The sequence below is a fragment of the Pezoporus flaviventris genome, unplaced genomic scaffold (assembly GCF_033815535.1).
Source record: "Pezoporus flaviventris isolate CSIRO_AGI_PZ_B2104156 unplaced genomic scaffold, CSIRO_AGI_Pfla_v1 ptg000592l, whole genome shotgun sequence".
In the NCBI taxonomy this organism is placed as follows: domain Eukaryota; kingdom Metazoa; phylum Chordata; class Aves; order Psittaciformes; family Psittacidae; genus Pezoporus; species Pezoporus flaviventris.
In genome coordinates this window covers 177926-200828 of record NW_026893139.1, presented here as the reverse complement: position 1 = coordinate 200828, position 22903 = coordinate 177926, and the positions used below count along the sequence as shown (strand labels likewise).

The window sequence follows — 22903 nt, the reverse complement described above, 5'->3', positions numbered from 1 at the left end:
ATATACAGATACATGGACATAGGGATAAATGGATACAGGGATACATAGATATAGGGATGCATGGATACAGGGATAAATGGATACAGGGATACATGGATACAGGGATATATGGATACATAGACACAGGGATACATGGATACAGGGATATATGGATACATAGACACAGGGATACATGGATACAGGGATACATGGATACAGGGATATATGGATACATAGACACAGGGATACATGGATACAGGGATATATGGATACATACACACAGGGATACATGGATACATAGACACAGGGATACATGGATACAGGGATATAGGGATACATGGATACACAGATACATGGACACAGGGATACATAGATAAATGGACACAGGGATACATGGATACAGGAATACATGGACACAGCTCCCACCAAAACTCAATCGCATGGGCTGAATACCCCAGTGGATCTGAGCCTGAACCCTGGCTCTTCCGAGTCCCCGTGGGTTGCTCAGGTGCATGGGTCCTGGGTTCACTCACCTGAAATCCCAGAGCTCTGCTCCCGAGCAGGGAAAAACCAGGAATAGAATGAATCCCTCTGGGAAAAGTGGCTGGAATGTCAGGTTTATTTTTAAAAAAGCTGAAGAGAAAAGGTTAAAAGGGATCTTTGCCCGGGAATGCCGCAGTCAGTGCATTGGATAAATGCCAAGCAAAAAGAACCAGGAAGTTTTCCTTGGGAAAAAGGCTGAATTAAACCAGATTTAATAAAGGAGAAGCAGGATATGGCCACGATGGAGTCCAATCAATCAGGCTGGAATCAAGGGGGTTGGGAATTGGCTCCAGAGGTTCCCTGAGATGACAGAAAAGCAGCTCCACACGTTCAGCCCCTGCCTGCGGAATGCCAGAGCCTGCCGGGAAAATGGGGCTCAATGGAATCCTCCAAACAGCAGCTTCGATGCTGCCTGCGCCGGGCGCATCCGGCTCCAACTCAGCTCTGGGCTGGGAATAACCCATGGGAAGGAGGAGCTGCTGGGAAGAAGCATCTCCATGAGGAAGAGACTGCTGGAGGGGCCCAGACCTGGAGTCACCGCCGCTCCTCCTAAGCTGGTCTCTGAAACCATCATGAATGGAGCTCTGCTCCGATGGGTTTCCCAAACCTGGAATTTTCCTCAAATTAGGAAAAAAGATTTGGATTAGCATCCACGGGAGAGACACGTGAATCGGAACTGGAATAGCGGTGGTGAATCCTTTCGCAGAGCAACTATCGGGAACTAAACGGGAGCAACTGGAGGAACCCGGAAGCAAACCCCAAGGTTGGGGTTGGAGCCGGGTTGGTGGCTCCGGCTCTGAGCAATTCCCAGCGCTCCCAGGACCATCCGGTCCCATTGTCCGACCCCCGGCTGCACTCAGGGTCCCGGCGTGAGCCCGGCTCGGTGCTGAGCCTGAGCCAGGGCGGGTTTCCACTGACACCGGTTCTGTCCTCAGGGATCAGGAATCATCTGGCGACGAGCGTGTCCGTGTCCACGTTGCTGAGCAGGAAGAGCTCAGGGCAGGCAGCGAGGCCCAGGTGGTGCTGGAAGAGGTGAAGGGCGAGAGTTAGAGCTGAGCCGAGCTCCCCCATCCCAGCCTCGTGGCGCATCCCCACCTGCCGGGCCTGGAGCTTTGAGCTTTCCATCCTTCGGGAATCAAAGCAAAGCAGCGTTAAAGCCCCCAAGCCATGGAACGTCGCAACGGGGAAGCGGCACCGCGGTCACTGCCACCTGCAGCACCACACCGCGCCCTCCCGTCCTTCACTGCGGGTAATGGAGACCTGGATGGGATCTGCCCATGGAATAGCATCCGCTTCCATAGAGCTCCAAGAAACCAGCCTGCCCCATCCCTGGCGGTGTTCAAGACACAGGGGCTTGGAGCAAGCTGCTCCAGTGGAAGGGGTCCCTGGAGCTGGATTGGAGCTGGAGGAGCTTTAAGGTCCCTCCCAACCCAAACCATTCCATGATTCCATGGATGCCATTGGGACTGGCCCAGCTCATGGTGGCTCCATCCTTCACCCTCTTGCTGGAGGCCACGGTCACAACGGACCTGGGAGCCCAGAGCGAGCACAGCCGAGGCCTGAGGGTTGGATCCTGCAGGGATCCCAATGGATCTGCTCCATCCAGTGGGCTCTGTGGGCTCTGGAGCCGCTGGGGTCTCCTCCACAGCCAGGAATCGCCACCGGTTCCAAGCAACCCCCCAAGAAACGACCCAAGGAGCCGAGTGGAACAAGATCCATCCTTTAATGGCACCATGGGGCTCCACAAACTGCTTCCGAGGAGACACGGGGGGAGCAAAACCAACCTGAGCCTTAGGAGGAGCAGGAGGTGGGAATGAGGAGGCTCCGCAGTGGAGCTGCCACCTACAAGTTAGTACCAACCCCTGTCAATCCCAGCTCCAGGAAAAGCAGAAGGATGGAATGCCGCTGGCAAAGGGTAGGAACATCCTGAAAGCCCCTGCCTGTGATCAAACCCCACGTTTTAATGCCAGGAGCAATTCCCTGCCTGGGACCAGAGCAAGGCTGAGGAAGGGGATGGAATTCGTCATTAAATCCATGAGAGGGAAGCTTGGTTAAGGGCTGGAGCTCACCGTGCATGGGGCAGCCCTGGGAAACTCCATAGGGAACCTCCTGGAGCTCAACCAGGCCAAGGGCAAGCTCCTGCCCCTGGTCCAGCGCAATCCCAGCACAGCCCCAGGCTGGGGGGGCCTGGATGGAGCAGCCCTGAGGAGAGGGACTTGGGGTCCCCATGAGCTGGCTTCAGGGAGTGCTTGAGCCCAGAACCCCCCCCAGTGTGGGGCTGCATCCCCAGAACGGGAGCAGCAGCTCCGGGAGGGGATCCTGCCCCTCTGCTGCGGGAAGGGGGGACCTGAGAGCAGCTCCAGGGCCTGAAGGGGCTGCAGGGAACCTGGAGAGGGGCTTGGGACAAGGGATGGAGGGACAGGGACAGGCCAAGGGGAATGGCTTGAACCTGCCCGAGGGGAGACTGAGCTGAGCTCTGGGGCAGAAGCTCTTCCCCGTGAGGGTGCTGAGGCGCTGGCACAGGGTGCCCAGAGAAGCTGTGGCTGCCCCATCCCTGGCAGTGTTCAGGGCGAGCTCTGGATGAACTTTAAGGTCCTTTCTCCAACCCAACCCCTTCCATGGTTCTGTGAATCCAGGAATCACCCTGGGCTCTTTTCCCTGTCCTGGGGGATGCAGGAGCAGGCGCTGTTTGTGCCACACCAAACCTCCCCTTCCTGGTGTTTTCAGGTCCACAGAAGCACGTTGGGACCTAAACCACCTTCGTGGAGCTGAGCATGTTCCATGCCCAGCCACGGCTCTCACGTGCTCAGAGATAGGGGAACAGACCCTGGACACCCAATCCTCACGGTCGAGACACCTAAAAGCACCCTGGGACAGGGGACGTAACCCCAAAATCCATTCTCTGCTGGAGAAACCACAGGGGGACTTCTCCAATCACGGAAGCAAAGCAAACCCCACTCTGTCCTAATTGAGAACAGCAGACTTTGGATGTCCTCCATGTGAAGGCTTCTCCATGGAAGGCCCTGGAAGTCATTCCATGTGGAGGAGAAGGGCAGTGGGAAGGGTTTGTAGTGGCTTTAGAGCAGGGATTAGCAACTGAAGCCCTGGAGCTGCATTAGAGCCATGTCCCCCCCCCGGAGCAGGCGACCGGCATCCGCTGCGCCGGGACGTTCCGAGCCAGAACGCAGGAATTTCTGAGGACTCTCACGGGTGTTTCCATGAATCACGGGCAGAGGGGAACAAATCACACTTGAACCATAAATAACCAGGGACATCACAAGGCGTTTCCTTTGCTGAGCACCAGAGTCACGCGCCGGGCGAGCACCAGCAACGAAGAACAAGCTTAATGCTGAGGATTCCCAACGTCTTCCCACCCCTGTGGAAGCTGCTTCAGCCCCGCTTTGAACTGGGAGGGAAAACGCACCCAGCTCCAGTGGGATGTGAGCTGCAGCTCCAGCCTGGAGGAGGGCTCTGGGGGGGGGTAGTGTCACCGTGTCAGTGCCTGCGGCGGCGGCAGCCTTCAAGCACCACCCAAAGGGTGCTTTTGGAACGTCCTAGCTTAGCTTTGGAGATGCTCCCGCGCAGCAGCAGGGATCCCCTGGAGCTCCAGCGTTCCTGCTGCGGGGACGGCCGCGAGGAGGGAGCCGGGCAGAGGAGGCTGCAGCCCAGCGGTAGCGTCTGGCCCCGCAGCGGGAGCAGAGGCGCTCAGCAAAGCAAACGGCCGAGTTGAAGTGTTCCAGCGGCGACAGGCGGCCCGCTCCGCGCATCCCAGTGGGAATGCCCTCACCCCACCACCCCCCCCCCATTCCCTGTGCAAAGTGCACATACGTTTGTCTACGTTCACACAGTAAACCATAGGCACACACTGGCTCTGATGGCTACTCGCTGTGCAGGGGCACCGGGGCTACTTAGGGGAGAGGGAAGGCGACTCCTCGCTCAGCAGGGTCCGGGTGACGCTTACCCTCGTCCCGCAGGCCAGGAAGGAGGCTCCCAGCGCGATCAGGCACAGCCAGCTCTGCAAGGCAACGGGTGCTGGGGTCAGGGGCTGCGGAGCCCACGGCCACCGGGCTCTGCCGTGTGCTCCGTGGGCACCCGGGTGTCACCTGCGGTAGCACGAGCGGGGCTGGAGGCAAAGCAGCACCTGGTGGGTGAGTGCTGGGGGGAGGACAGGGAGCTGAGCGGGGTGCTTGGTGCCTTGGAGGGAAGGGATCGGGGTGCTTGGTGCCTTGGAGGGAAGGGATCATCCCATAAGGAACCTCAGGGAGCTCAACCAGGCCAAGGGCAAGCTCCTGCCCCTGGTCCAGCGCAATCCCAGCACAGCCCAAGGCCGGGGGGGACCGGATGGAGCAGCCCTGAGGAGAGGGACTTGGGGTCCCCATGAGCTGGCTTCAGGGAGCGCTTGAGCCCAGAACCGCCCAGTGTGGGGCTGCACCCCCAGAGCGGGAGCAGCAGCTCCGGGAGGGGATCCTGCCCCTCTGCTGCGGGAAGGGGAGACCTGAGAGCAGCTCCAGGGCCTGAAGGGGCTGCAGGGAACCTGGAGAGGGGCTTGGGACAAGGGATGGAGGGACAGGGACAGGCCAAGGGGAATGGCTTGAACCTGCCCGAGGGGAGACTGAGATGAGCTCTTAGGCAGAAGCTCTTCCCTGGGAGGGTGCTGAGGCGCTGGCACAGGGTGCCCAGAGAAGCTGTGGCTGCCCCATCCCTGGCAGTGCTCAAGGCCAGGTTGGACACAGGGGCTTGGAGCACCCTGCTCCAGTGGAAGGGGTCCCTGTCCATGGCAGAGGTTGGAGCTGCAGGAGCTTTAGGGTCCCTTCAATACAAACCAGGCTGGGATTCTCTGATCATTGGATGATTTTACACCTCTGGTAGCACACAGACACTACAGAGGAACATTCCAGAGTCTGTGCCAACCTTTCACCTGCTGCAGCACTAAACTGAGGCCTTTTTGGGAACAGAGAGCAGAGGAACTGCTGAGGAGATGGAAAAGGAACTGCTGAGGAGGTGGAAAAGGCTGCGTGTGGCGGCAGCAGCACTCAGCACGTTCCCAAGCAAAAGCCTCAACCTCCACATTTGTCCTGACCCTGTGGCTGTGAAGCAGACACTGAACAGAACAGAGGGAAAAGCATCCCATGGGCTGCTCCCAGCCCCAGGGAGCCCCAGCTGGAGCCAGACTCACCAGATAGGCCACAAAGGACAGGTACATCACGCTGAGCACGGCAGCCCCGACGTACAGAGCCACGTGGTTGAGGGACATGACGTAGTCCACCACGAAGTACATGTTGATGCTGCAGATGAGGAGGATGAGGATCCCCCCCCCGATCCTCCAGAACCTGTGAGCAACACCAGGGCACAAGGGGGTGAGCTGGGGCAGGGCTGGAGATGCTGCAGGGCACGAGGTGAAGAGAGGAAGGGAACGTGTGCCTGGGGCAGCACCGAGTCCCTCAGGACTTACAGTCCATTGGCAAAGTCGTTCATGACGCTGGGCAGGCTGGTGAAGGTGAGGACTGGGATCAGCGCAAAGGGAAGCTGGAAGAGAAGAACAAAGAGCCCAGATGTGCCAGCACTTCCTCAGCTATTGTGAGGGGACACAAAGGGACTTCCCCTGCCTGGAAAGAGGAAGCAATTCCTGAGCCTGGCTGAACCTCTCCACCTCCCCCAGGAGACCAGGGTCTGAGAGCAGCTCCTCCTGCTTGCTTGCTCCTGCAGACCCCAGAGCTGCAGCACTCGGTGCAGGAGCCAGGGAACCACGGAGTCATGGAATGGTTTGGGTTGGAAGAGACCTTAAAGCTCCTCCAGCCCCAACCCCTGCCACGGGCAGGGACCCCTTCCACTGGAGCAGGGTGCTCCAAGCCCCTGTGTCCAACCTGGCCTTGAACACTGCCAGGGATGGGGCAGCCACAGCTTCTCTGGGCACCCTGTGCCAGCGCCTCAGCACCCTCACAGGGAAGAGCTTCTGCCTAAGAGCTCAGCTCAGTCTCCCCCCTGGCAGGTTAAAGCCATTCCCCTTGGCCTGTCCCTCCATCCCTTGTCCCAAGCCCCTCTCCAGCTTTCCTGCAGCCCCTTCAGGCCCTGGAGCTGCCCTCAGGTCTCCCCTTCAGGAGCCTTCTCTTGTCCAGGCTGCCCCAGCCCAGTTCTCTCAGCCTGGCTCCAGAGCAGAGCTGCTCCAGCCCCCCCAGCACCTCCAGGTCCCTCTTGTGCTGCTGCCCCAGAGCTGGATCAGGACTGCGGGGTCAGGGCTCCGAAGCGCGCAGCAGAGGGGCAGGATCCCCTCCCTGGGATGCTTTCCCCAGCCCGGGTGCTGCTGCTCACCTGGAGGCTCATGAGGACGTTCAGGAAGTCGTTCATGCCCGTCAAGTGCTCCACGTCCTGGAAGATGGCCACCAGGAGCGTGGGGGTGATGGCGATGGAGCGCGTGAGCAGCACCCGCGCAAAGCGGGACCAGCGCAGGTTCAGGAAGCCCTGCAGGGACCAGAGCAGGGGCTGAGCAGAGAGGAGGCATCGGGAGCAGAGGAGGAGCGGCGCTGGGGCAGGGGTCGGGTGAAAGGGGCTTTTAGGGAGCTCCCAGCCCGAGCTGCGGCGTGTCCATGGACGGGGAATGCTCCGGCTGAGCGGGAAGGGTTGGGAAGGGAGCCGGGGGGGGGCACTGCTGGTACCTCCATGACAAACTGCCCCGAGTACGTCCCGGTCATCGTGGAGCTCTGCCCCGCGGCCAGGATCCCGATGGCCCAGATGTAGAGAGCGGCAGGGCCGAAATAACAGCCCAGAACTGCACCCTGGAGGAGAGGGGGGAGAGGGGAGGGGTCAGAACTCCCTGGTGACCACAATAATCCCAGCGGAGCTGAGCTGGAAGAAGAGGAATCCATTTGTAGGACAGGGAAAAGCATTCCCTGCCTTGGGAAGCAGGCAAGGAACACTCGGGGGCTGCAGTGGGAACAGAGCAGGCTCAGGATGGAGGGAAGGAAACGCTTTGTCATGGGCAAGCTCATAGAAGAGGGAGCAAGGAGCGAGGTTGGACGGGCACCGTTGGCAATGGGACTGGATTGTGCCTGTCCCAAGGGCTGGGCGCAGGGTCCCCAGGGTCTCCTCCAGCTCTGCTTTTGGGGATGTTTTTACAGGTCCTGGCCCTCAGCACTCCCTGCTCACCCAAAGGGAACTGGAGCTGCTGGAGAGAGGCCAGAGGAGGCCATGGGGATGCTGTGAGGGCTGGAGCAGCTCTGCTCTGGAGCCAGGCTGAGAGAGCTGGGCTGGGGCAGCCTGGAGAAGGCTCCTGAAGGGGAGACCTGAGAGCAGCTCCAGTGCCTGAAGGGGCTGCAGGAAACCTGGAGAGGGGCTTGGGACAAGGGATGGAGGGGTGGGATGAGGAGTTTGGGCTTACAACCGGAAGAGGGAAGAGTTAAATGGGATATGGGGAAGAGGTTCCTCACCATGAGGGTGGTGGGATGCTGGAATGGAGAAGCTGTGGCTGCCCCATCCCTGGCAGTGTTCAAGGCCAGGTTGGACACAGGGGCTTGGAGCACCCTGCTCCAGTGGAAGGGGTCCCTGCCCATGGCAGGGGTTGGAGCTGGAGGAGCTTTAAGGTCCCTTCCAACCCAACCCTTTCTGGGATTCCAAAGGGAGCGGATACAACCAGACAGGGAGGGGCCAAGGCTCCCGCTCCGTGAGTCACTCACCCCTTTGTAGATGTCCACCTCCAGCGTCTGGTTGTTGTTGGGGAAGAGCGAGGAGTGGGGGCTGCTGGCGTTGACGCAGACGGCGTTCTGCAGGGAGCGACGCGGGGACAGGGTCGGGTGTGCTCAGGAGCAAAGACCAGGACATGGAAATACCCAGCACCCCTGATCTCACCCCTCTCACACAAAATCTATGGGCTCAGCTCACCCAGGGGCAGGTGGGGCTGGGAGCTGCCTTTCTGCTCACATCACCCCTGGTTCTGCTCACACCAACCCCGGTTCTGCTCACATCACCCCTGGTTCTGCTCACACCAACCCCGGTTCTGTTCACACCAACCCCGGTTCTGTTCACACCAACCCCGGTTCTGTTCACACCAACCCCGGTTCTGTTCACACCAACCCCGGTTCTGCTCACACCACCCCCGGTTCTGCTCACATCACCCCTGGTTCTGCTCACACCAACCCCGGTTCTGTTCACACCAACCCCGGTTCTGCTCACACCAACCCCGGTTCTGCTCACATCACCCCCGGTTCTGCTCACACCAACCCCGGTTCTGCTCACATCACCCCCGGTTCTGCTCACACCAACCCCGGTTCTGCTCACATCACCCCCGGTTCTGCTCACACCAACCCCTGGTTCTGCTCACATCACCCCCGGTTCTGCTCACATCACCCCCGGTTCTGCTCACATCACCCCCGGTTCTGCTCACACCAACCCCGGTTCTGCTCACACCAACCCAGTTCTGCTCACACCAACCCAGGTTCTGTTCACACCAACCCCGGTTCTGCTCACACCAACCCCGGTTCTGCTCACACCACCCCCGGTTCTGCTCACATCATCCCCGGTTCTGCTCACACCAACCCAGTTCTGCTCACACCAACCCAGGTTCTGTTCACACCAACCCCGGTTCTGCTCACACCAACCCCGGTTCTGCTCACAGCAGCCCTGATTCTGCTCACACCAACCCCGGTTCTGTTCACACCAACCCCGGTTCTGTTCACACCAACCCTGGTTCTGTTCACACCAGCCCTGGTTCTGCTAACACCAACCCCGGTTCTGCTCACACCAACCCCGGTTCTGCTCACATCAACCCCGGTTCTGCTCACACCAACCCCGGTTCTGCTCACACCACCCCCGGTTCTGCTCACACCAACCCCGGTTCTGCTCACACCACCCCTGGTTCTGCTCACACCAACCCAGTTCTGCTCACACCAACCCCGGTTCTGCTCACACCACCCCCGGTTCTGCTCACACCACCCCCGGTTCTGCTCACATCACCCCTGGTTCTGCTCACACCAACCCCAGTTCTGCTCACACCAACCCCGGTTCTGCTCACACCAACCCCGGTTCTGCTCACATCAACCCCGGTTCTGCTCACACCAACCCCGGTTCTGCTCACACCAACCCCGGTTCTGCTCACACCAACCCCGGTTCTGCTCACACCACCCCCGGTTCTGCTCACACCAACCCCTGGTTCTGCTCACACCAACCCCTGGTTCTGCTCACACCAACCCCGGTTCTGCTCACACCACCCCCGGTTCTGCTCACATCACCCCTGGTTCTGCTCACACCAACCCCAGTTCTGCTCACACCAACCCCGGTTCTGCTCACACCAACCCCGGTTCTGCTCACACCAACCCCGGTTCTGTTCACACCAACCCCGGTTCTGCTCACATCACCCCCGGTTCTGCTCACACCAACCCTGGTTCTGTTCACACCAACCCCGGTTCTGTTCACACCAACCTTGGTTCTGTTCACACCAACCCTGGTTCTGCTCACACCAACCCCGGTTCTGCTCACACCACCCCCGGTTCTGCTCACACCACCCCCGGTTCTGCTCACACCAACCCCGGTTCTGCTCACACCACCCCCGGTTCTGCTCACACCAACCCCTGGTTCTGCTCACACCAGCCCTGGTTCTGCTCACACCAACCCTGGTTCTGCTCACACCAGCCCTGGTTCTGCTCACACCAGCCCTGGTTCTGCTCACACCAGCCCTGGTTCTGCTCACACCAACCCTGGTTCTGCTCACACCAGCCCTGGTTCTGCTCACACCAGCCCTGGTTCTGCTCCAAGAGCCCGGGGTTTGGTCCCCAGCACAGCCCCAGCCCCAGCTCACCACATCCGCGTTGTTCTTCTCAAAGAAAGCCTCGGCGAAGACGGTCACCACGAAGATGTTGATGATGAAGGAGACAAAGAGAGCGATGCAGGACTCGATGAAGAAATACTTGTTGGCTTCTCGCACCTCCCTCTTGTTCGCACGGTTCACTTGCCGGGACTGCAGAGGAGATGGTGACAACGGGAGCCTTGAGAATCATGGAACCGTGGATGGTTTGGAGAGATCATCCAGCCCCAACCCCTGCCACGGGCAGGGACCCCTTCCACTGGAGCAGGGTGCTCCAAGCCCCTGTGTCCAACCTGGCCTTGATCTCTGCCAGGGATGGGGCAGCCACAGCTTCTCTGGGCACCCTGTGCCAGCGCCTCAGCACCCTCCCAGGGAAGAGCTTCTGCCTAAGAGCTCATCTCAGTCTCCCCTCGGGCAGGTTCAAGCCATTCCCCTTGGCCTGTCCCTCCATCCCTTGTCCCAAGCCCCTCTCCAGGTTTCCTGCAGCCCCTTCAGGCACTGGAGCTGCTCTCAGGTCTCCCCTTCAGGAGCCTTCTCTTCTCCAGGCTGCCCCAGCCCAGCTCTCTCAGCCTGGCTCCAGAGCAGAGCTGCTCCAGCCCTCGCAGCATCCCCATGGCCTCCTCTGGCCTTGCTCCCGCAGATGTATTATTTACACCAGATGTATTATTGATACCACTCGTGTGTTACCCATATCTGTCCTTATCCTACACTAAAATACCGGGACACGGGTCACTGGGTGGGAAGAAACAGCAAATCCCAACCTTTGAGGGGAGGACCTGGGGACAAGTGTCCCAGTGCTCTCCCTGTGCCGGGGGCTCAAGCAGCTCTGGCAGGGCCTCACTGTGTCCCCACAGACACTTTCTGCCCTGCCCAGCTCAGCAGCTCACCTTGACCAATGCCGAGTGCAGGTACATGTTGTGGGGCATGATGACAGCGCCCACGATGCCCACGGCCTGCTCCAGCTGCGGCGTTCCGCAGTCCTGGCAGTACGGGACAAAGAGCCCCTGGAGCAGCGACTGCTGGTTGGGTCTGACTGTGATGTACTGGGCAGGAGACAAGAGAGGCGTGGGGTGAGCGCGGTGCTTTGGGTGCTCCTCTGGCCATACCCCCCCCCCCAGGTAAAACCGGAACCCCAACGTGGCAACTGCTCAGTGGAGCTGGGGGTGATGAGCGGAGCACGAGGAGTGGTCTCCACAATGGAGAAGCAGCCATCATACAGAGCAAGGCTTGGGCAGGCCAACAGCCACGCATCAGAGACACAGCCCCAGCTTCAAAGGTCCTGAATGTTAAGGGTCTGTGCCGCGTTTTGGGGTGTTGGGGCACCGGAGTTGGGAGGGGATCCATACAAAGCACACAGGGTGGAAGGTACCTCGTATCCGAACGTGAGGGCCATGATGGTGATGAGAAAGCCAAAGAAGGCTTCCAGTTTCCGCAGGCCTGTGGGAAGACACAAGCTCCATCAGCAAACTGAGAGCAGCGGCACGGCAGGCTGAGATTCCTCAATTTAGGAGGAGAAGGAAAATCACCGTATTTGTCCAGGAAGAGAAAGACGAAGGTGTCAGCGATGGTGATGAGCACTCCACCCCACAGCGGGATCCTGCAGGACACAGAGCAACCACTGCCACACCTCCCATGGGAGCTCCTTGGGTCCCAAAGGACAGCTCCGTGCTGGGGCTGCACTCCAGCCTTCCTGACCGCAAGGAAGGACATCTGCTGGGGGCTCCCTAGGAAGGACATCTGCTGGGGATCCTTAGGAAGGACATCTGCTGGGGGTCCTTAGGAAGGACATCTGCTGGGGGCTCCTTGGGAAGGACATCTGCTGGGGGTCCTTAGGAAGGACATCTGCTGGGGGCTCCTTGGGAAGGACATCTGCTGGGGGGTCCTTAGGAAGGACATCTGCTGGGGGTCCTTAGGAAGGACATCTGCTGGGGGCTCCTTGGGAAGGACATCTGCTGGGGGGTCCTTAGGAAGGACATCTGCTGGGGGTCCTTAGGAAGGACATCTGCTGGGGATCCTTAGGAAGGACATCTGCTGGGGGTCCTTAGGAAGGACATCTGCTGGGGGTTCCTTAGGAAGGACATCTGCTGGGGGTCCTTAGGAAGGACATCTGCTGGGGGTTCTTTGGGAAGGACATCTGCTGGGGGTCCTTAGGAAGGACCTAAGGCCAGGAAAGCTGCAGCCCAGCTCTGGTGGGTGCGTTCCAGGCTGTCCTCTACAGCCACAGGGGGAAGAATCAGGCACCCAAGGCCAAGTCATCCGAGCGCTTCCACGCCGGAGGCGAACCACCCACCTTAACTTTAAGGTTTAGGGGAAGTCAATGAGTGGGGTCCGGCACACCCGGTGTCACCTCCCCAGTCCCAGAGGCGAGCACTCATCCCCTGCTGCCCTCTGCCAGGCCCAACTCACTTGCCCATCGACAGGAGGTTGATGGCGATGGCCGAGCCGATGACCTCCTGCATGTCGGAGCCGATGATGGCGAGTTCAACCATCAGCCAGAGGATGATCCGAGGCACCTGGGGGGGAACAAGCATCCAAGAGCATTAAAAAGGGGGCAAATGACTCCCTCCCGGAGGAGCTCGGGGCTGCGGTGCTCCTGCAGTCAGGAGCTGCCTCCTTCCCCTGGCCATGGCCTGGCAAAGGTGCTGCTGGAGCCTTGCAGGCTGGCTGGGAGCAGAATCCCTGGTGACCTGTGGCAATCACTGCGGGAGGCTCCCGGGACGTTTATATAAGCTCAATGACTCGCCTCGTTGTGAAAGAGGAACTGGGTGCTCCTGTGCTCGAGCGCTGGAACATCAGTGCCGTGGTGATGCCAGGGACAAAGCCTCAGGTGCTGGATGAGAAACCTCCAGCTGCGCAGAGCTGGGGACATCCCTGACTTCAGAGAACCATGGACTCATGGAATGCCTTGGGTTGGAAGGGGCCTTAAAGCTCCTCCAGCACCAACCCCTGCCGCGGGCAGGGACCCCTTCCGCTGGAGCAGGGTGCTCCAAGCCTTCCCCACAGCCCGCGCTGAAGGGAGCTGAAGCAGGACTGAGCCCTCTCTTACACAAGCCATGGAGGTTTCTTAAGCAGGGAAATGTAAGAGCCAGGAATGGTCTTGTTCTAAAGAGCCATTTCCCTTCTGGTGATCCCTCGGGCTTAGTTCACCCACGAGGACCTTCAGGAGGGAGCAGCTCAGCCAGGAAAGCTGGGATCCCAGCTCTTATTCCTGAGGCTGGCCCAATTCACAGGGAAATGCCAGGACATTCCTCCCATGGTTCAAGTCTTCCTCCAAATCTGCCTTTCTTCCAACCAGGAGCCAAACCAGAAGAGATCAATGTAGGCTTCTTGGACAGCAAAGCAAGATCATGGAACCATCCCGGTTGGAAAAGAGCTTCAAGATCAAGTCCAACCACTCCCAACCCTGCCAAGGCCACCACTGCCCCATGGCACTGAGGCCTCATCTCCACGGGGTGTGAGCACTTGCAGGGATGGTGCCTGCAGCCCTGTCCTGGGCAGCCTGTTCCAATGCCTGAGCACCCTCTGGGGCAGGAATTGTTCCTCAGCTCCATCTAAACCTGCCCTGGTGCAGCTTGAGGCCGTTTCCTCTTGTCCCATCCCTTGGTCCTCGGGAGCAGAGCCCAGCCCCTCCTGGCTCCATCCTCCTGTCAGGCACTTGGAGGCAGCGATCAGGTCCCCCCTGAGCCTTCTCCTCTCCACCTGAACCCCCCAGGTCCCTCAGTCCTTCCCCATCACACTTGGGCTCCAGGCCCTGCACCAGCTCCATTCCCTTCTCTGGCCCCGCTCCAGCCCCTCAATGTCTCTCTTGCAGTGAGGGGCCCAGAGCTGAGCACAGGACTTGAGGTGCAGCCTCCCCAGTGCCCAGTGCAGGGGCACAATCCCTGCCCTGGCCCTGCTGCCGCACTGGTGCTGAGCCAGGCCAGGATGCTGGGGGCTGCCTGGCTGCCTGGGCACAAGCTGCTCCTGCTCAGCCCCATGTGCTGATGAAAATGGATTCCGGGCTCTGGAAGGCTCCCTCCCGAGGAGCATTTGGCACCTCCCGAGCAGCACGAACCCATCCGGCCCCAGCAGACGGAAGGACCCCGGGCAGGCCAGGGCAGTGTCCGCGGTGGGAGCAGCAGGGCACCCACCTTGTGGTACTGCCGGTTGCAGACCTCGGCGAGGTGCAGCCCCGTCACCACCCCCAGCCGTGCCGCCAGGCGCTGCAGGAGCAGCCCGATCAGCGTCGCCAGCATCAGGACCCACAGGAGCTGAGGGAGACACAGAGGGAGGGGAGGGGGGGTGAGCGTGACAGGTCCCTGGGCCCCAAAACACACCCAGAGGAGTCACAGACCACCCAAAAGACACTCGCTGATGCTCAAAGGGTGTTTGATACCGACCTGGAGCTGGCACAGGGGGACATAAATGCATCTAGAGCAGGAGTCACTGCCAGAGGGCACAGCATAGGATCATGGAATGGGTTGGGTTGGAAGGGACCATAAAGCTCCTCCAGCCCCAACCCCTGCCACGGGCAGGGACCCCTTCCACTGGAGCAGGGTGCTCCGAGCCCCTGTGTCCAACCTGGCCTTGAACACTGCCAGGGATGGGGCAGCCACAGCTTCTCTGGGCACCCTGTGCCAGCGCCTCAGCACCCTCACAGGGAAGAGCTTCTGCCTAAGAGCTCATCTCAGTCTCCCCTCTGGCAGGTTCAAGCCATTCCCCTTGGCCTGTCCCTGCATCCCTTGTCCCAAGCCCCTCTCCAGCTTTCCTGCAGCCCCTTCAGGCACTGGAGCTGCTCTCAGGTCTCCCCTTCAGGAGCCTTCTCTTCTCCAGGCTGCCCCAGCCCAGCTCTCTCAGCCTGGCTCCAGAGCAGAGCTGCTCACAGCATCCCCATGGCCTCCTCTGGACTCTCTCCTGCAGGTCAAGAGCTCAAGAAGCTCCCTCTCCCTTCTTCCCTTGCTGCTTTCAGCTCAGCCCCATGGCACCCTTAGCTCTAAACCACGCAGGGTTACACGCTCACTTGCAGCACCGACCTTAAACCCTGCGACGGCCCCGGACTGTAAATCCGACTCGATGTTCCCTGGATCCAGGTAGGCAATGCTCATCAGGAACCCTGGCCCTGTGAAAGCCCAGAGCTTGCGGAAACTGAAGCAGGATTGCTGTGGGGAGAGGATGGACACAGCACGAGTGAGCCCCAGATCCAGCCATGGGCATGAGGACCAGCAAGAGATGCCCCAAGGCTTGGATTTCATTTCCTGGTAAGATCAAGCCTGTTCTTTAATCCCATCCTGAGCTCTGCAGCAGTCTCTGCTCCTAATCTAAAGCAGAGTTCAGCACCTAATCTAGGGTTTAGGAGCAGGCTGTGGGACAGCCAAGGCCACACTCATGTAAATCCAGGTGGGAGATGATTCCCCCTGTGCCTGCAGCCTCCTCCTCGCTTAATGAGGAGCCAAGAGGGCACCTGAGAGGGGACTGAGCTGCTCCAAAGGTCACTCCGGCTCCCTTCCCCTGATAAGGGAACAAAGAACCAGGGTCCCCTCCCCTGGGGCTGCACAAAGACATTTCTTCAGCTCTTCAGCAGATCTCCGGGCTGCTCCGGGCTTCCCAGAGGACAAATCCCATGGGATGAGTCATTAACTGTGCAGCAAGGAGATCCCTCTCCCTCCTCTCTCCCAAATCCCCATCCCGCAGCCAGGTTTCCCTTTCCAGTGTAGGCAAGAAGGGAACCAGCACGCAGGGGAATGGCTCACAGGGGTCAGGGTTTTCCTGACTGGATCTCCCTGTTGGAGCAGATGGATCTCACCTTCTCATCCTCGGGGATGGGGATCTTGCTGTCGAAGTAGGTGGTGAAAGGCTCCTCCGAGGAGGCATCCGATGGCTGCAGCGGGTTCATGCTGCTGGAAACGGTGCTGACGACTCCCCCGGGCTCCCCGGAGGCATCTTCTGCAGGGGGGGAAGGGGAAAAGGGAGAAGGAATGAGCCAGGATCCCTGGAAACACAGGACGAAAGGGCAGGACCCGCAGGCAGAGCGAGAGGAGCCTGTGCTGCCCTCACACCGCTACAGAGGGCATCAGCCCAAGCTCCCCTGGGCTGGGAGAAGATTCCTGCTGGAAGGACCCTGCTGCCTGTGGGATCCTGGATTTCCACGGGGACCTCGGAGCACTGCTCTGCTCTGGAAGCAAGCGGTGGTCGGGCAGTTTTCCCCCTCCTCAAGCACGAGGGGAGGCCCTGATGGGTTCTAACCTCACCTCCTGAGCAAGGTGCCACGAGAGAGCCCGTTATTCCCTCAGGAGATGTGCTGAGGCTTGGACCAGGGCCCCACTCCCGCCCTGCCCACCTCCAGCCCACAGCCCCTGCTCCCACGTGGAGGCAATACTCACTCCTGCTCTCCCTGCGTGGCATCCTGCTCCAGAGCTGGGTCCCAGAGCTGTGTCCCAGAGCCCAGCTCTGGGGGAGGAGGCCGGGACCCAAGGGCAGCTTTTACCGAGTTACCTATTGCAACACCGGAGTAAAGGGAAGGGGAAGGCTCCTCCTTTTCCCTGCCTCCCAAATCCCTCCCCGGGCTCCTGCCCTGCCAGCGAGGCATTTACATAAGGGATTTAGAGCCGGAGAGGGATCCGGCTGCGCAGGACGGGCTGGTTCAGGGCTGGTCCAGCTCACCAAGGGAGGTGGAATGAGCCCCAGGCACCGAATCTCCTGCTGGGGTCACCTCAGAGGCCTGAGGTTTTGTGGCCACTGGGCTAATGGAGCGGGCGGGCGGCAACGGGCACACGGAGACCTTGGGGTGGGTTGTGCAGGGCAAAGAAATGGATGAAATGGAGCCACATCCCAAGGCTGCACCCCCAGGGCAGGAGCAGCGGCTCCAGGAGGGGATCCTGCCCCTCTGCTGTGCTGTGGGGAGACCCGAGAGCAGCTCCAGTGCCTGAAGGGGCTGCAGGGAACCTGGAGAGGGGCTTGGGACAAGGGATGCAGGGACAGGCTAAGGGGAATGGCTTGAACCTGCCCGGGGGGAGACTGAGCTGAGCTCTGGGGCAGAAGGTGTGTGTATGAGCAGAGATGCTGTGCCATGGGCAGCCGTACCGTAGGAAGCCTTCTGGTCCATGTCGGAGTTCCCCATGGTCGAACCCTTTCGGGGGCCCAGATCCTGCTTTAGATCAGCCACGTTGGCTGCAGGGAGAGGAGGAAACATCATCAGGAAGGAGAATAAAAGCTCGAAAAGGGGCACCAGCCCCGGCATCACAGGGACCTCCCCAGCCCCTTTCCAGCTCCGAAGGAGCCGGCAGGGCCAGGAGGGGGGGGTTTAAGCCTGGGATCTGCTTGGAAACTCAAACAAGAAGGGGGGAGCAGAGAGCCCCGGCTCCGTCCCTCTTGTGAAACTCCAGCTGAGGAAACAAAGCCTGGAATTTCCTCCATGTGTCAACAGCCCATTGCAGCTCTCCCCTTCCAGGCAGGGCCATGCCAGGGCCACCGCACCCTTCTCAGGGCAGCTCAAGTGTCCGTAAGGGCCCCGTGGAACTCTTTCATCACGGGGCAGTTTCCAGTCTAAGCCCACGCAGGAGGGTGCCAGGATCTGGAGCAGGGCTTGGGATGAAGGCCTGGACCTGGCATCCTCCAGGGCACGCCCCAGCCCCGCCAGGACAAGTCGAAGTCCCAGCACTCTCTGCTTAGGAAGGACTTAACCTCCCTCAAAGCCCCTTGTCCCATAACAGGGGATTCCCTTCCAGCAAGGCCACACTGGCCCAGCGAAGGCCCAGAAGGCAAACACCAGCCAGGAATCCATTGAAGGGGTGTGAACCCGGTTCAGGTCTCCCAAGATCCCACAACCGGCTCCAAGGTGGTTTGTAACCAGCCAAGCGCCCTGGGCTCAGCCCCAGGGTCACTGCAGGCAGGGCTCCCTTGGTCCTTATCTCTCCAAGCAGGATTAAATCAAGCCCAGCGTGGCTGAGGAATGCTCCAGGAGCATCCCACAGGGCACAGGGCACCTCTCAGGCCCACCAAAGAGGAGGGGTTTGCTCATTCCGCCCCTTTCCCAATGATCCCGAGGGTTTGCTGGGGAATTCCCCCGGGGTCATGCGGAGGGAGGTGACCAAAGCCCGAGATTTCCCTATCCCGGGTTTCTGTGCTCCCGATGAAGCCACAGGTGAGGGGCAGCCTCAGGCCGGGCCGGGCAGGACCTGCAGCACCCCCCACGGCAGGGGTGGCACTGGATGAGCTTTACGGTCCCTCCCAGCCCAAAGCTCTCCATGACTCCATGAATCCTCTGCCCCTCGGTTAGGACAGGAGGGGCCGGGCATCACCTCACAGCCCCGAGGCTCGCGGGTCCCACACTGCCCCTTCCTCACAGGCTCCTTCCTAAGGGTCTTTCATTGCCCCCCTGCCCGATGTTTAGCCATGAACCCCCCCTTGCCCCCACCCCGTCAGCAGGAGCAGCGCTTACCGGGGCTGAGTCCCACGGAGCCCTCGCCATGACTGAAGGCAAAGGGGAAGCTCGCAGGGAGCATCGTTACTGAGCCACCCAGATGGGTGCTGCCCACTCATCCCAGCTGGGTGGAGCGGGGCTGGCTCCTCTATCTCCAGAGACAGCTCCCCCCGGGCCCGCAGGGCTGCGGGGACACCCCCATGCAGGGCTGCGGGGACACCCCCATGCAGGGCTGCGGGGACAACCCCATGCAGGGCTGAGGGGACACCCCCATGCAGGGCTGTGGGGACACCCCCATGCAGGGCTGCGGGGACACCCCCATGCAGGGCTGAGGGGACAACCCCATGCAGGGCTGCGGGGACAACCCAATGCAGGGCTCTGGGGACACCCCCATGCAGGGCTGCAGGGACAACCCCATGCAGGGCTCTGGGGACACCCCCATGTAGGTCTCTTGGGACAACCCCATGTAGGGCTCTTGGGACAACCCCATGTAGGGCTCTTGGGACAACCCCATGTAGGGCTCTTGGGACAACCCCATGTAGGGCTCTTGGGACACCACCATGCAGGGCTCTGGGGACACCCCCATGCAGGGCTGTGGGGACACCCCCATGCAGGGCTGTGGGGACACCCCCATGCAGGGCTGTGGTGATCCCCCCATGCAGGGCTTTGGGGACACCCCCCGCTGCTCTGCAGGGGGAAACGAGAGGATAAAGGACCACAAAGGTTGGGATTTGTCATTCCCCCTTCCCTGTGTGAAGCTCTTCAAGCAATCCCTCAGGAGCAGGTGCGCTCTCCCCCCGGCTGCCTTTGCCTCCATAGCCGGTGTTCACACTCGGGGAATATTCCCCGCAGGAATATCCCTTGGCATAAAGCAAAAAGCCCCGAGCAGAGCACCAGGAGGTTACTGCCATAGGAAGGGCGCTACTGCCCGGACAGGGACAACAACGGCTCCTCCTCCACCTCTGCCCTCCCTTCCCATGGGGGGAACCCCGAGCCCGGGGCTCACAGCTCTTTCCTGCCTGATGGCCCCAAAGGCACCAAGGGCAGGAAGGGCCCAGGGCTCCTGCTCCTCCCCAGCGTGGAGACAGCGCTGGTCCCACGCCAGGAGCGGTTCCTGCCATTGAGGTCCCTGCAGCTGATGGGAGGCTTTGAACTCAGTGGGGTCCCGGGGGCACAGCGTGGTCCTTGCAGCCTGGAGAAGGCTCCTGAAGGGGAGACCTGAGAGCAGCTCCAGGGCCTGAAGGGGCTGCAGGGAACCTGGAGAGGGGCTTGGGACAAGGGATGGAGGGACAGGGACAGGCCAAGGGGAATGGCTTGAACCTGCCCGAGGGGAGACTGAGATGAGCTCTTAGGCAGAAGCTCTTCCCTGTGAGGGTGCTGAGGCGCTGGCACAGGGTGCCCAGAGAAGCTGTGGCTGCCCCATCCCTGGCAGTGCTCAAGGCCAGGTTTGGACACAGGGGCTCGGAGCACCCTGCTCCAGTGGAAGGGGTCCCTGGACGCACCCCGAGCTCCCCTCATCCCAGCGCTCCCCACGGCCCCATCGCTGCAGAGCAGCAGCCGGAGCCCCGGGGGCTGAAACCACGCCGAGAGCGCCCTGGGACCGCACCGGGGCCGCGTTCCCGGGCGGGGCCCGTGCTCAGGGCTCACGGAGCTCTGCGGGGCACGGCCACGGCAGCACCGGCGCCCGCGGCAGCCCCCGGGGCTCCCCTCGCACCCAGGTCCCGTTAAAGCTCATCCATCACTGCCCCCCCCCCCCGGACCGTGCCACCCCAAACCCGGGGGGGGGGGGGCACCCACAGAGCAAGAGCGGCAGCCCCGTCCCGGGGGGGGGCTGGACCGGGCCAGGAGCCCCCGGCGCTGCGGACACCGCAAGGTCACCGGGGGGCAGGGAGCCGGGCCCATGTGGGACCCTGAGGGACCGCACGGGGGGCGCTGGAGGCCGCAGCTCCACGGGAACCCCCCCCGGGGACCCCCAAACACCCCGGATACCCCGGCAGCGCTGCGGGCGGGGGGGATCCCCCCCCGGCACACTCAGAGACCCCCCGGGGTCACTCCATGGGGGGATCCCCCCGGATCCCACGGGATCCCCCCAATGGAGCCCCCCCCCCATCACGCACACCGAGCCCCGGCCGCACTCACCGGCCCCGCCGGGCCCCGCCGCCGCCGCCTCATGCTGCGGCCCCGCGTTGCTGCCGCTCGGGCCGGCCTGGCACCGCCCGCCCCGTGACGCGGCGCGGAGCGACCGGGGACGGCGACGGGGAACGGGGCCTGGTGGCAGCCCCGGTGCTGGGGAACGGGGTCCCGGCAGGGGCCCTGGAGCAGGCTCCGGATCGGGGAACGGGACCCCGGGGGGGAAGGGGGGGGGGGCACGGAGGGGACGGGGCCCCGGTGCAGGACCCGATAGGGGGAGATGCGGGCACCGGTGCGGACCCCGGGGTGGAAACCGGGACCCAGGGAGCAGAACAAGGCCCCAGGATGGGGTCAAAGGAGCCCCGGGGGGGTCACGCAGCCCTGGTATAGGGGACACAAGCCCCAGGGCAGGGGACATGGGCCGGGACAAGCTGGGTTAATTCCTGCTCCCAGGTTGTCCTTATCCTGCCCCATTCTATGGCTCACTCGGGAGCAGGAGCTCCCCGGAGCTGAGGAATGATCCGTGTTGGTTATCCCAGCACAGCAGCACCTCAGGAATGCTCTGGGGGTCGAATCTTGTTTTGGCTTCTGTTTGGTTTCTGTCTGCTTCTTCCATAGGGAACGTGGGGTTCCACAGAATTCCTCTTGCTCCGCACGCTCCCATGAATACTCAGGATAATTCGCCCTTCACAGAGCAGAGCTGCGGCACGGGGAAGGCAGCAACTTGCTGCCATCAAACAGAGCTTCCCCAACTGCCATTGAACACAAACAGTGCCACGGGGAAGTGTTCTGACACAACCAAATCCTGGGAAAGCGAGAAATCTGGGAGATGGGAGCCTGGGGCTCCCGCACAGAGAGGGAATTCAAACCCTGCACGGGCAGGCGAGTGCAGCCCGTGCCCACAGCACCAACGGTGCTTTGCCAAGAGCTTTTAGGCTTGATGCTGGAAAACCTATTCCCCAGTATCCCACTGTTCCCAGATGTGGGTGCTTTGGGGTGAGGGCGCTGCCTCCCCAACAGCAGCGCTCCCACTCCGTACTCACCCAGCTCCAGGCTGTACTTCTTGGGCATGGTGCTACGGGCGGGCTGGTTTCGGGGAGCTCCGTCCCGCTCACTTAAATACGGGGCGTCCCCACCCTGGGGCAGCTCCGTGCTCGGGGCACGACTCAAAGTCTCCCGAAAACAACCCCATCATCTTCACCCTTATCGTTTGTCACGGAGCCATAAAGCGCCGGCAGCCAAACGGGGGGTTCATGGCACAACCCTGGCCCCACGGCAGCGCTGGGGCTTGGGGGGAAAGGTGGGTTCTGAGCTGCTGGGCACGGAATCGACCCGCGCCTTGATGAAAAGGCCGTTTGTGGAAGCAGAGTCCACGGGGCTGATGGTAGATTAGAGCCCAAGTGGCACTTAAGGGGCACTTGCGGCGCTGGTACGTGCAGCGCTGATAAGGGGCGCTCTCTTTCCAGCCTGGATCGATACCTCCCGTTATCAGCCGTGCCCCGGGGTCTGGAGCGCACCGAGCCCCGCGATAACCCCGCGCTTTTGTCCTTTCCTCGCCGCAAAAGGGGCCCCGGTGCCTTTTGCCGATAAGCAGGAGCTGAATGTGCAGCGCTCCGAGATGCACCGGGGCAGGGCCACTGGTGTGCGTGACCGGCTCCATGCGCTCCAGGGGCCGAGGGAAGCGGCGTGGAGAGGGGGCTCGGCTGGGAAAAGCATCCCCAGGGTCTCATGGAAGACAGAGGCGCTGACGGAGACCTGGGAGGAGGCCACGTAGGGGGTGGGATGGGGGGAATGGACCGGCAGAGCCTGCAGGAAGGGGCAGCCGCTTCCCAAAGGGATCGACACGTTTCCAGTGGCGCTCGGGACCGAGAAAACAAACACGGCCCACGTGAAACTGCCCCGGGCGGAGGCGGAACCGGCTCGGCCGCTCGGCTGCGGGTTTTCCATGGGAGGAAGGGACGGACGGACCGGCCTGGACCCGCTGCGGGCCAGGGGAGCCGGGCAGAGCAGGGACCCCCGGGGTTTAACCCCCAGCCCTGGTGCCGCTGTAGCGGGGACAG

At 61.4% G+C, this 22903-nt stretch overlaps 1 protein-coding gene across 3 annotated transcripts; it reads right to left on the bottom strand.

The window, feature by feature from the left end:
• Nucleotides 1-705: 705 nt before the first annotated feature.
• Nucleotides 706-22247, bottom strand: SLC11A2 (solute carrier family 11 member 2). Of its 3 annotated transcripts, none has more exons than XM_061443978.1 (17): nucleotides 21887-22247; nucleotides 17375-17461; nucleotides 16098-16237; nucleotides 15328-15453; nucleotides 14446-14565; nucleotides 12722-12828; nucleotides 11842-11912; nucleotides 11685-11752; nucleotides 11203-11358; nucleotides 10310-10468; nucleotides 8193-8279; nucleotides 7176-7295; nucleotides 6832-6981; nucleotides 5975-6048; nucleotides 5699-5852; nucleotides 4484-4537; nucleotides 706-1545 (listed from the first exon to the last, which is right to left on the bottom strand). In XM_061443978.1, exons 1-17 carry the CDS (start codon nucleotides 21912-21914, stop codon nucleotides 1468-1470), a joined length of 1779 nt encoding a protein of 592 aa, XP_061299962.1. In that variant the 5' UTR covers nucleotides 21915-22247; the 3' UTR covers nucleotides 706-1467. The 3 variants fall into 3 exon arrangements, with proteins under 3 accessions (XP_061299962.1, XP_061299963.1, XP_061299964.1); XM_061443979.1 differs by lacking the exon at nucleotides 21887-22247 and adding an exon at nucleotides 20853-20912; XM_061443980.1 differs by lacking the exons at nucleotides 17375-17461; nucleotides 21887-22247 and adding an exon at nucleotides 16675-16803.
• Between the last annotated feature and the right edge of the window lie 656 nt (nucleotides 22248-22903).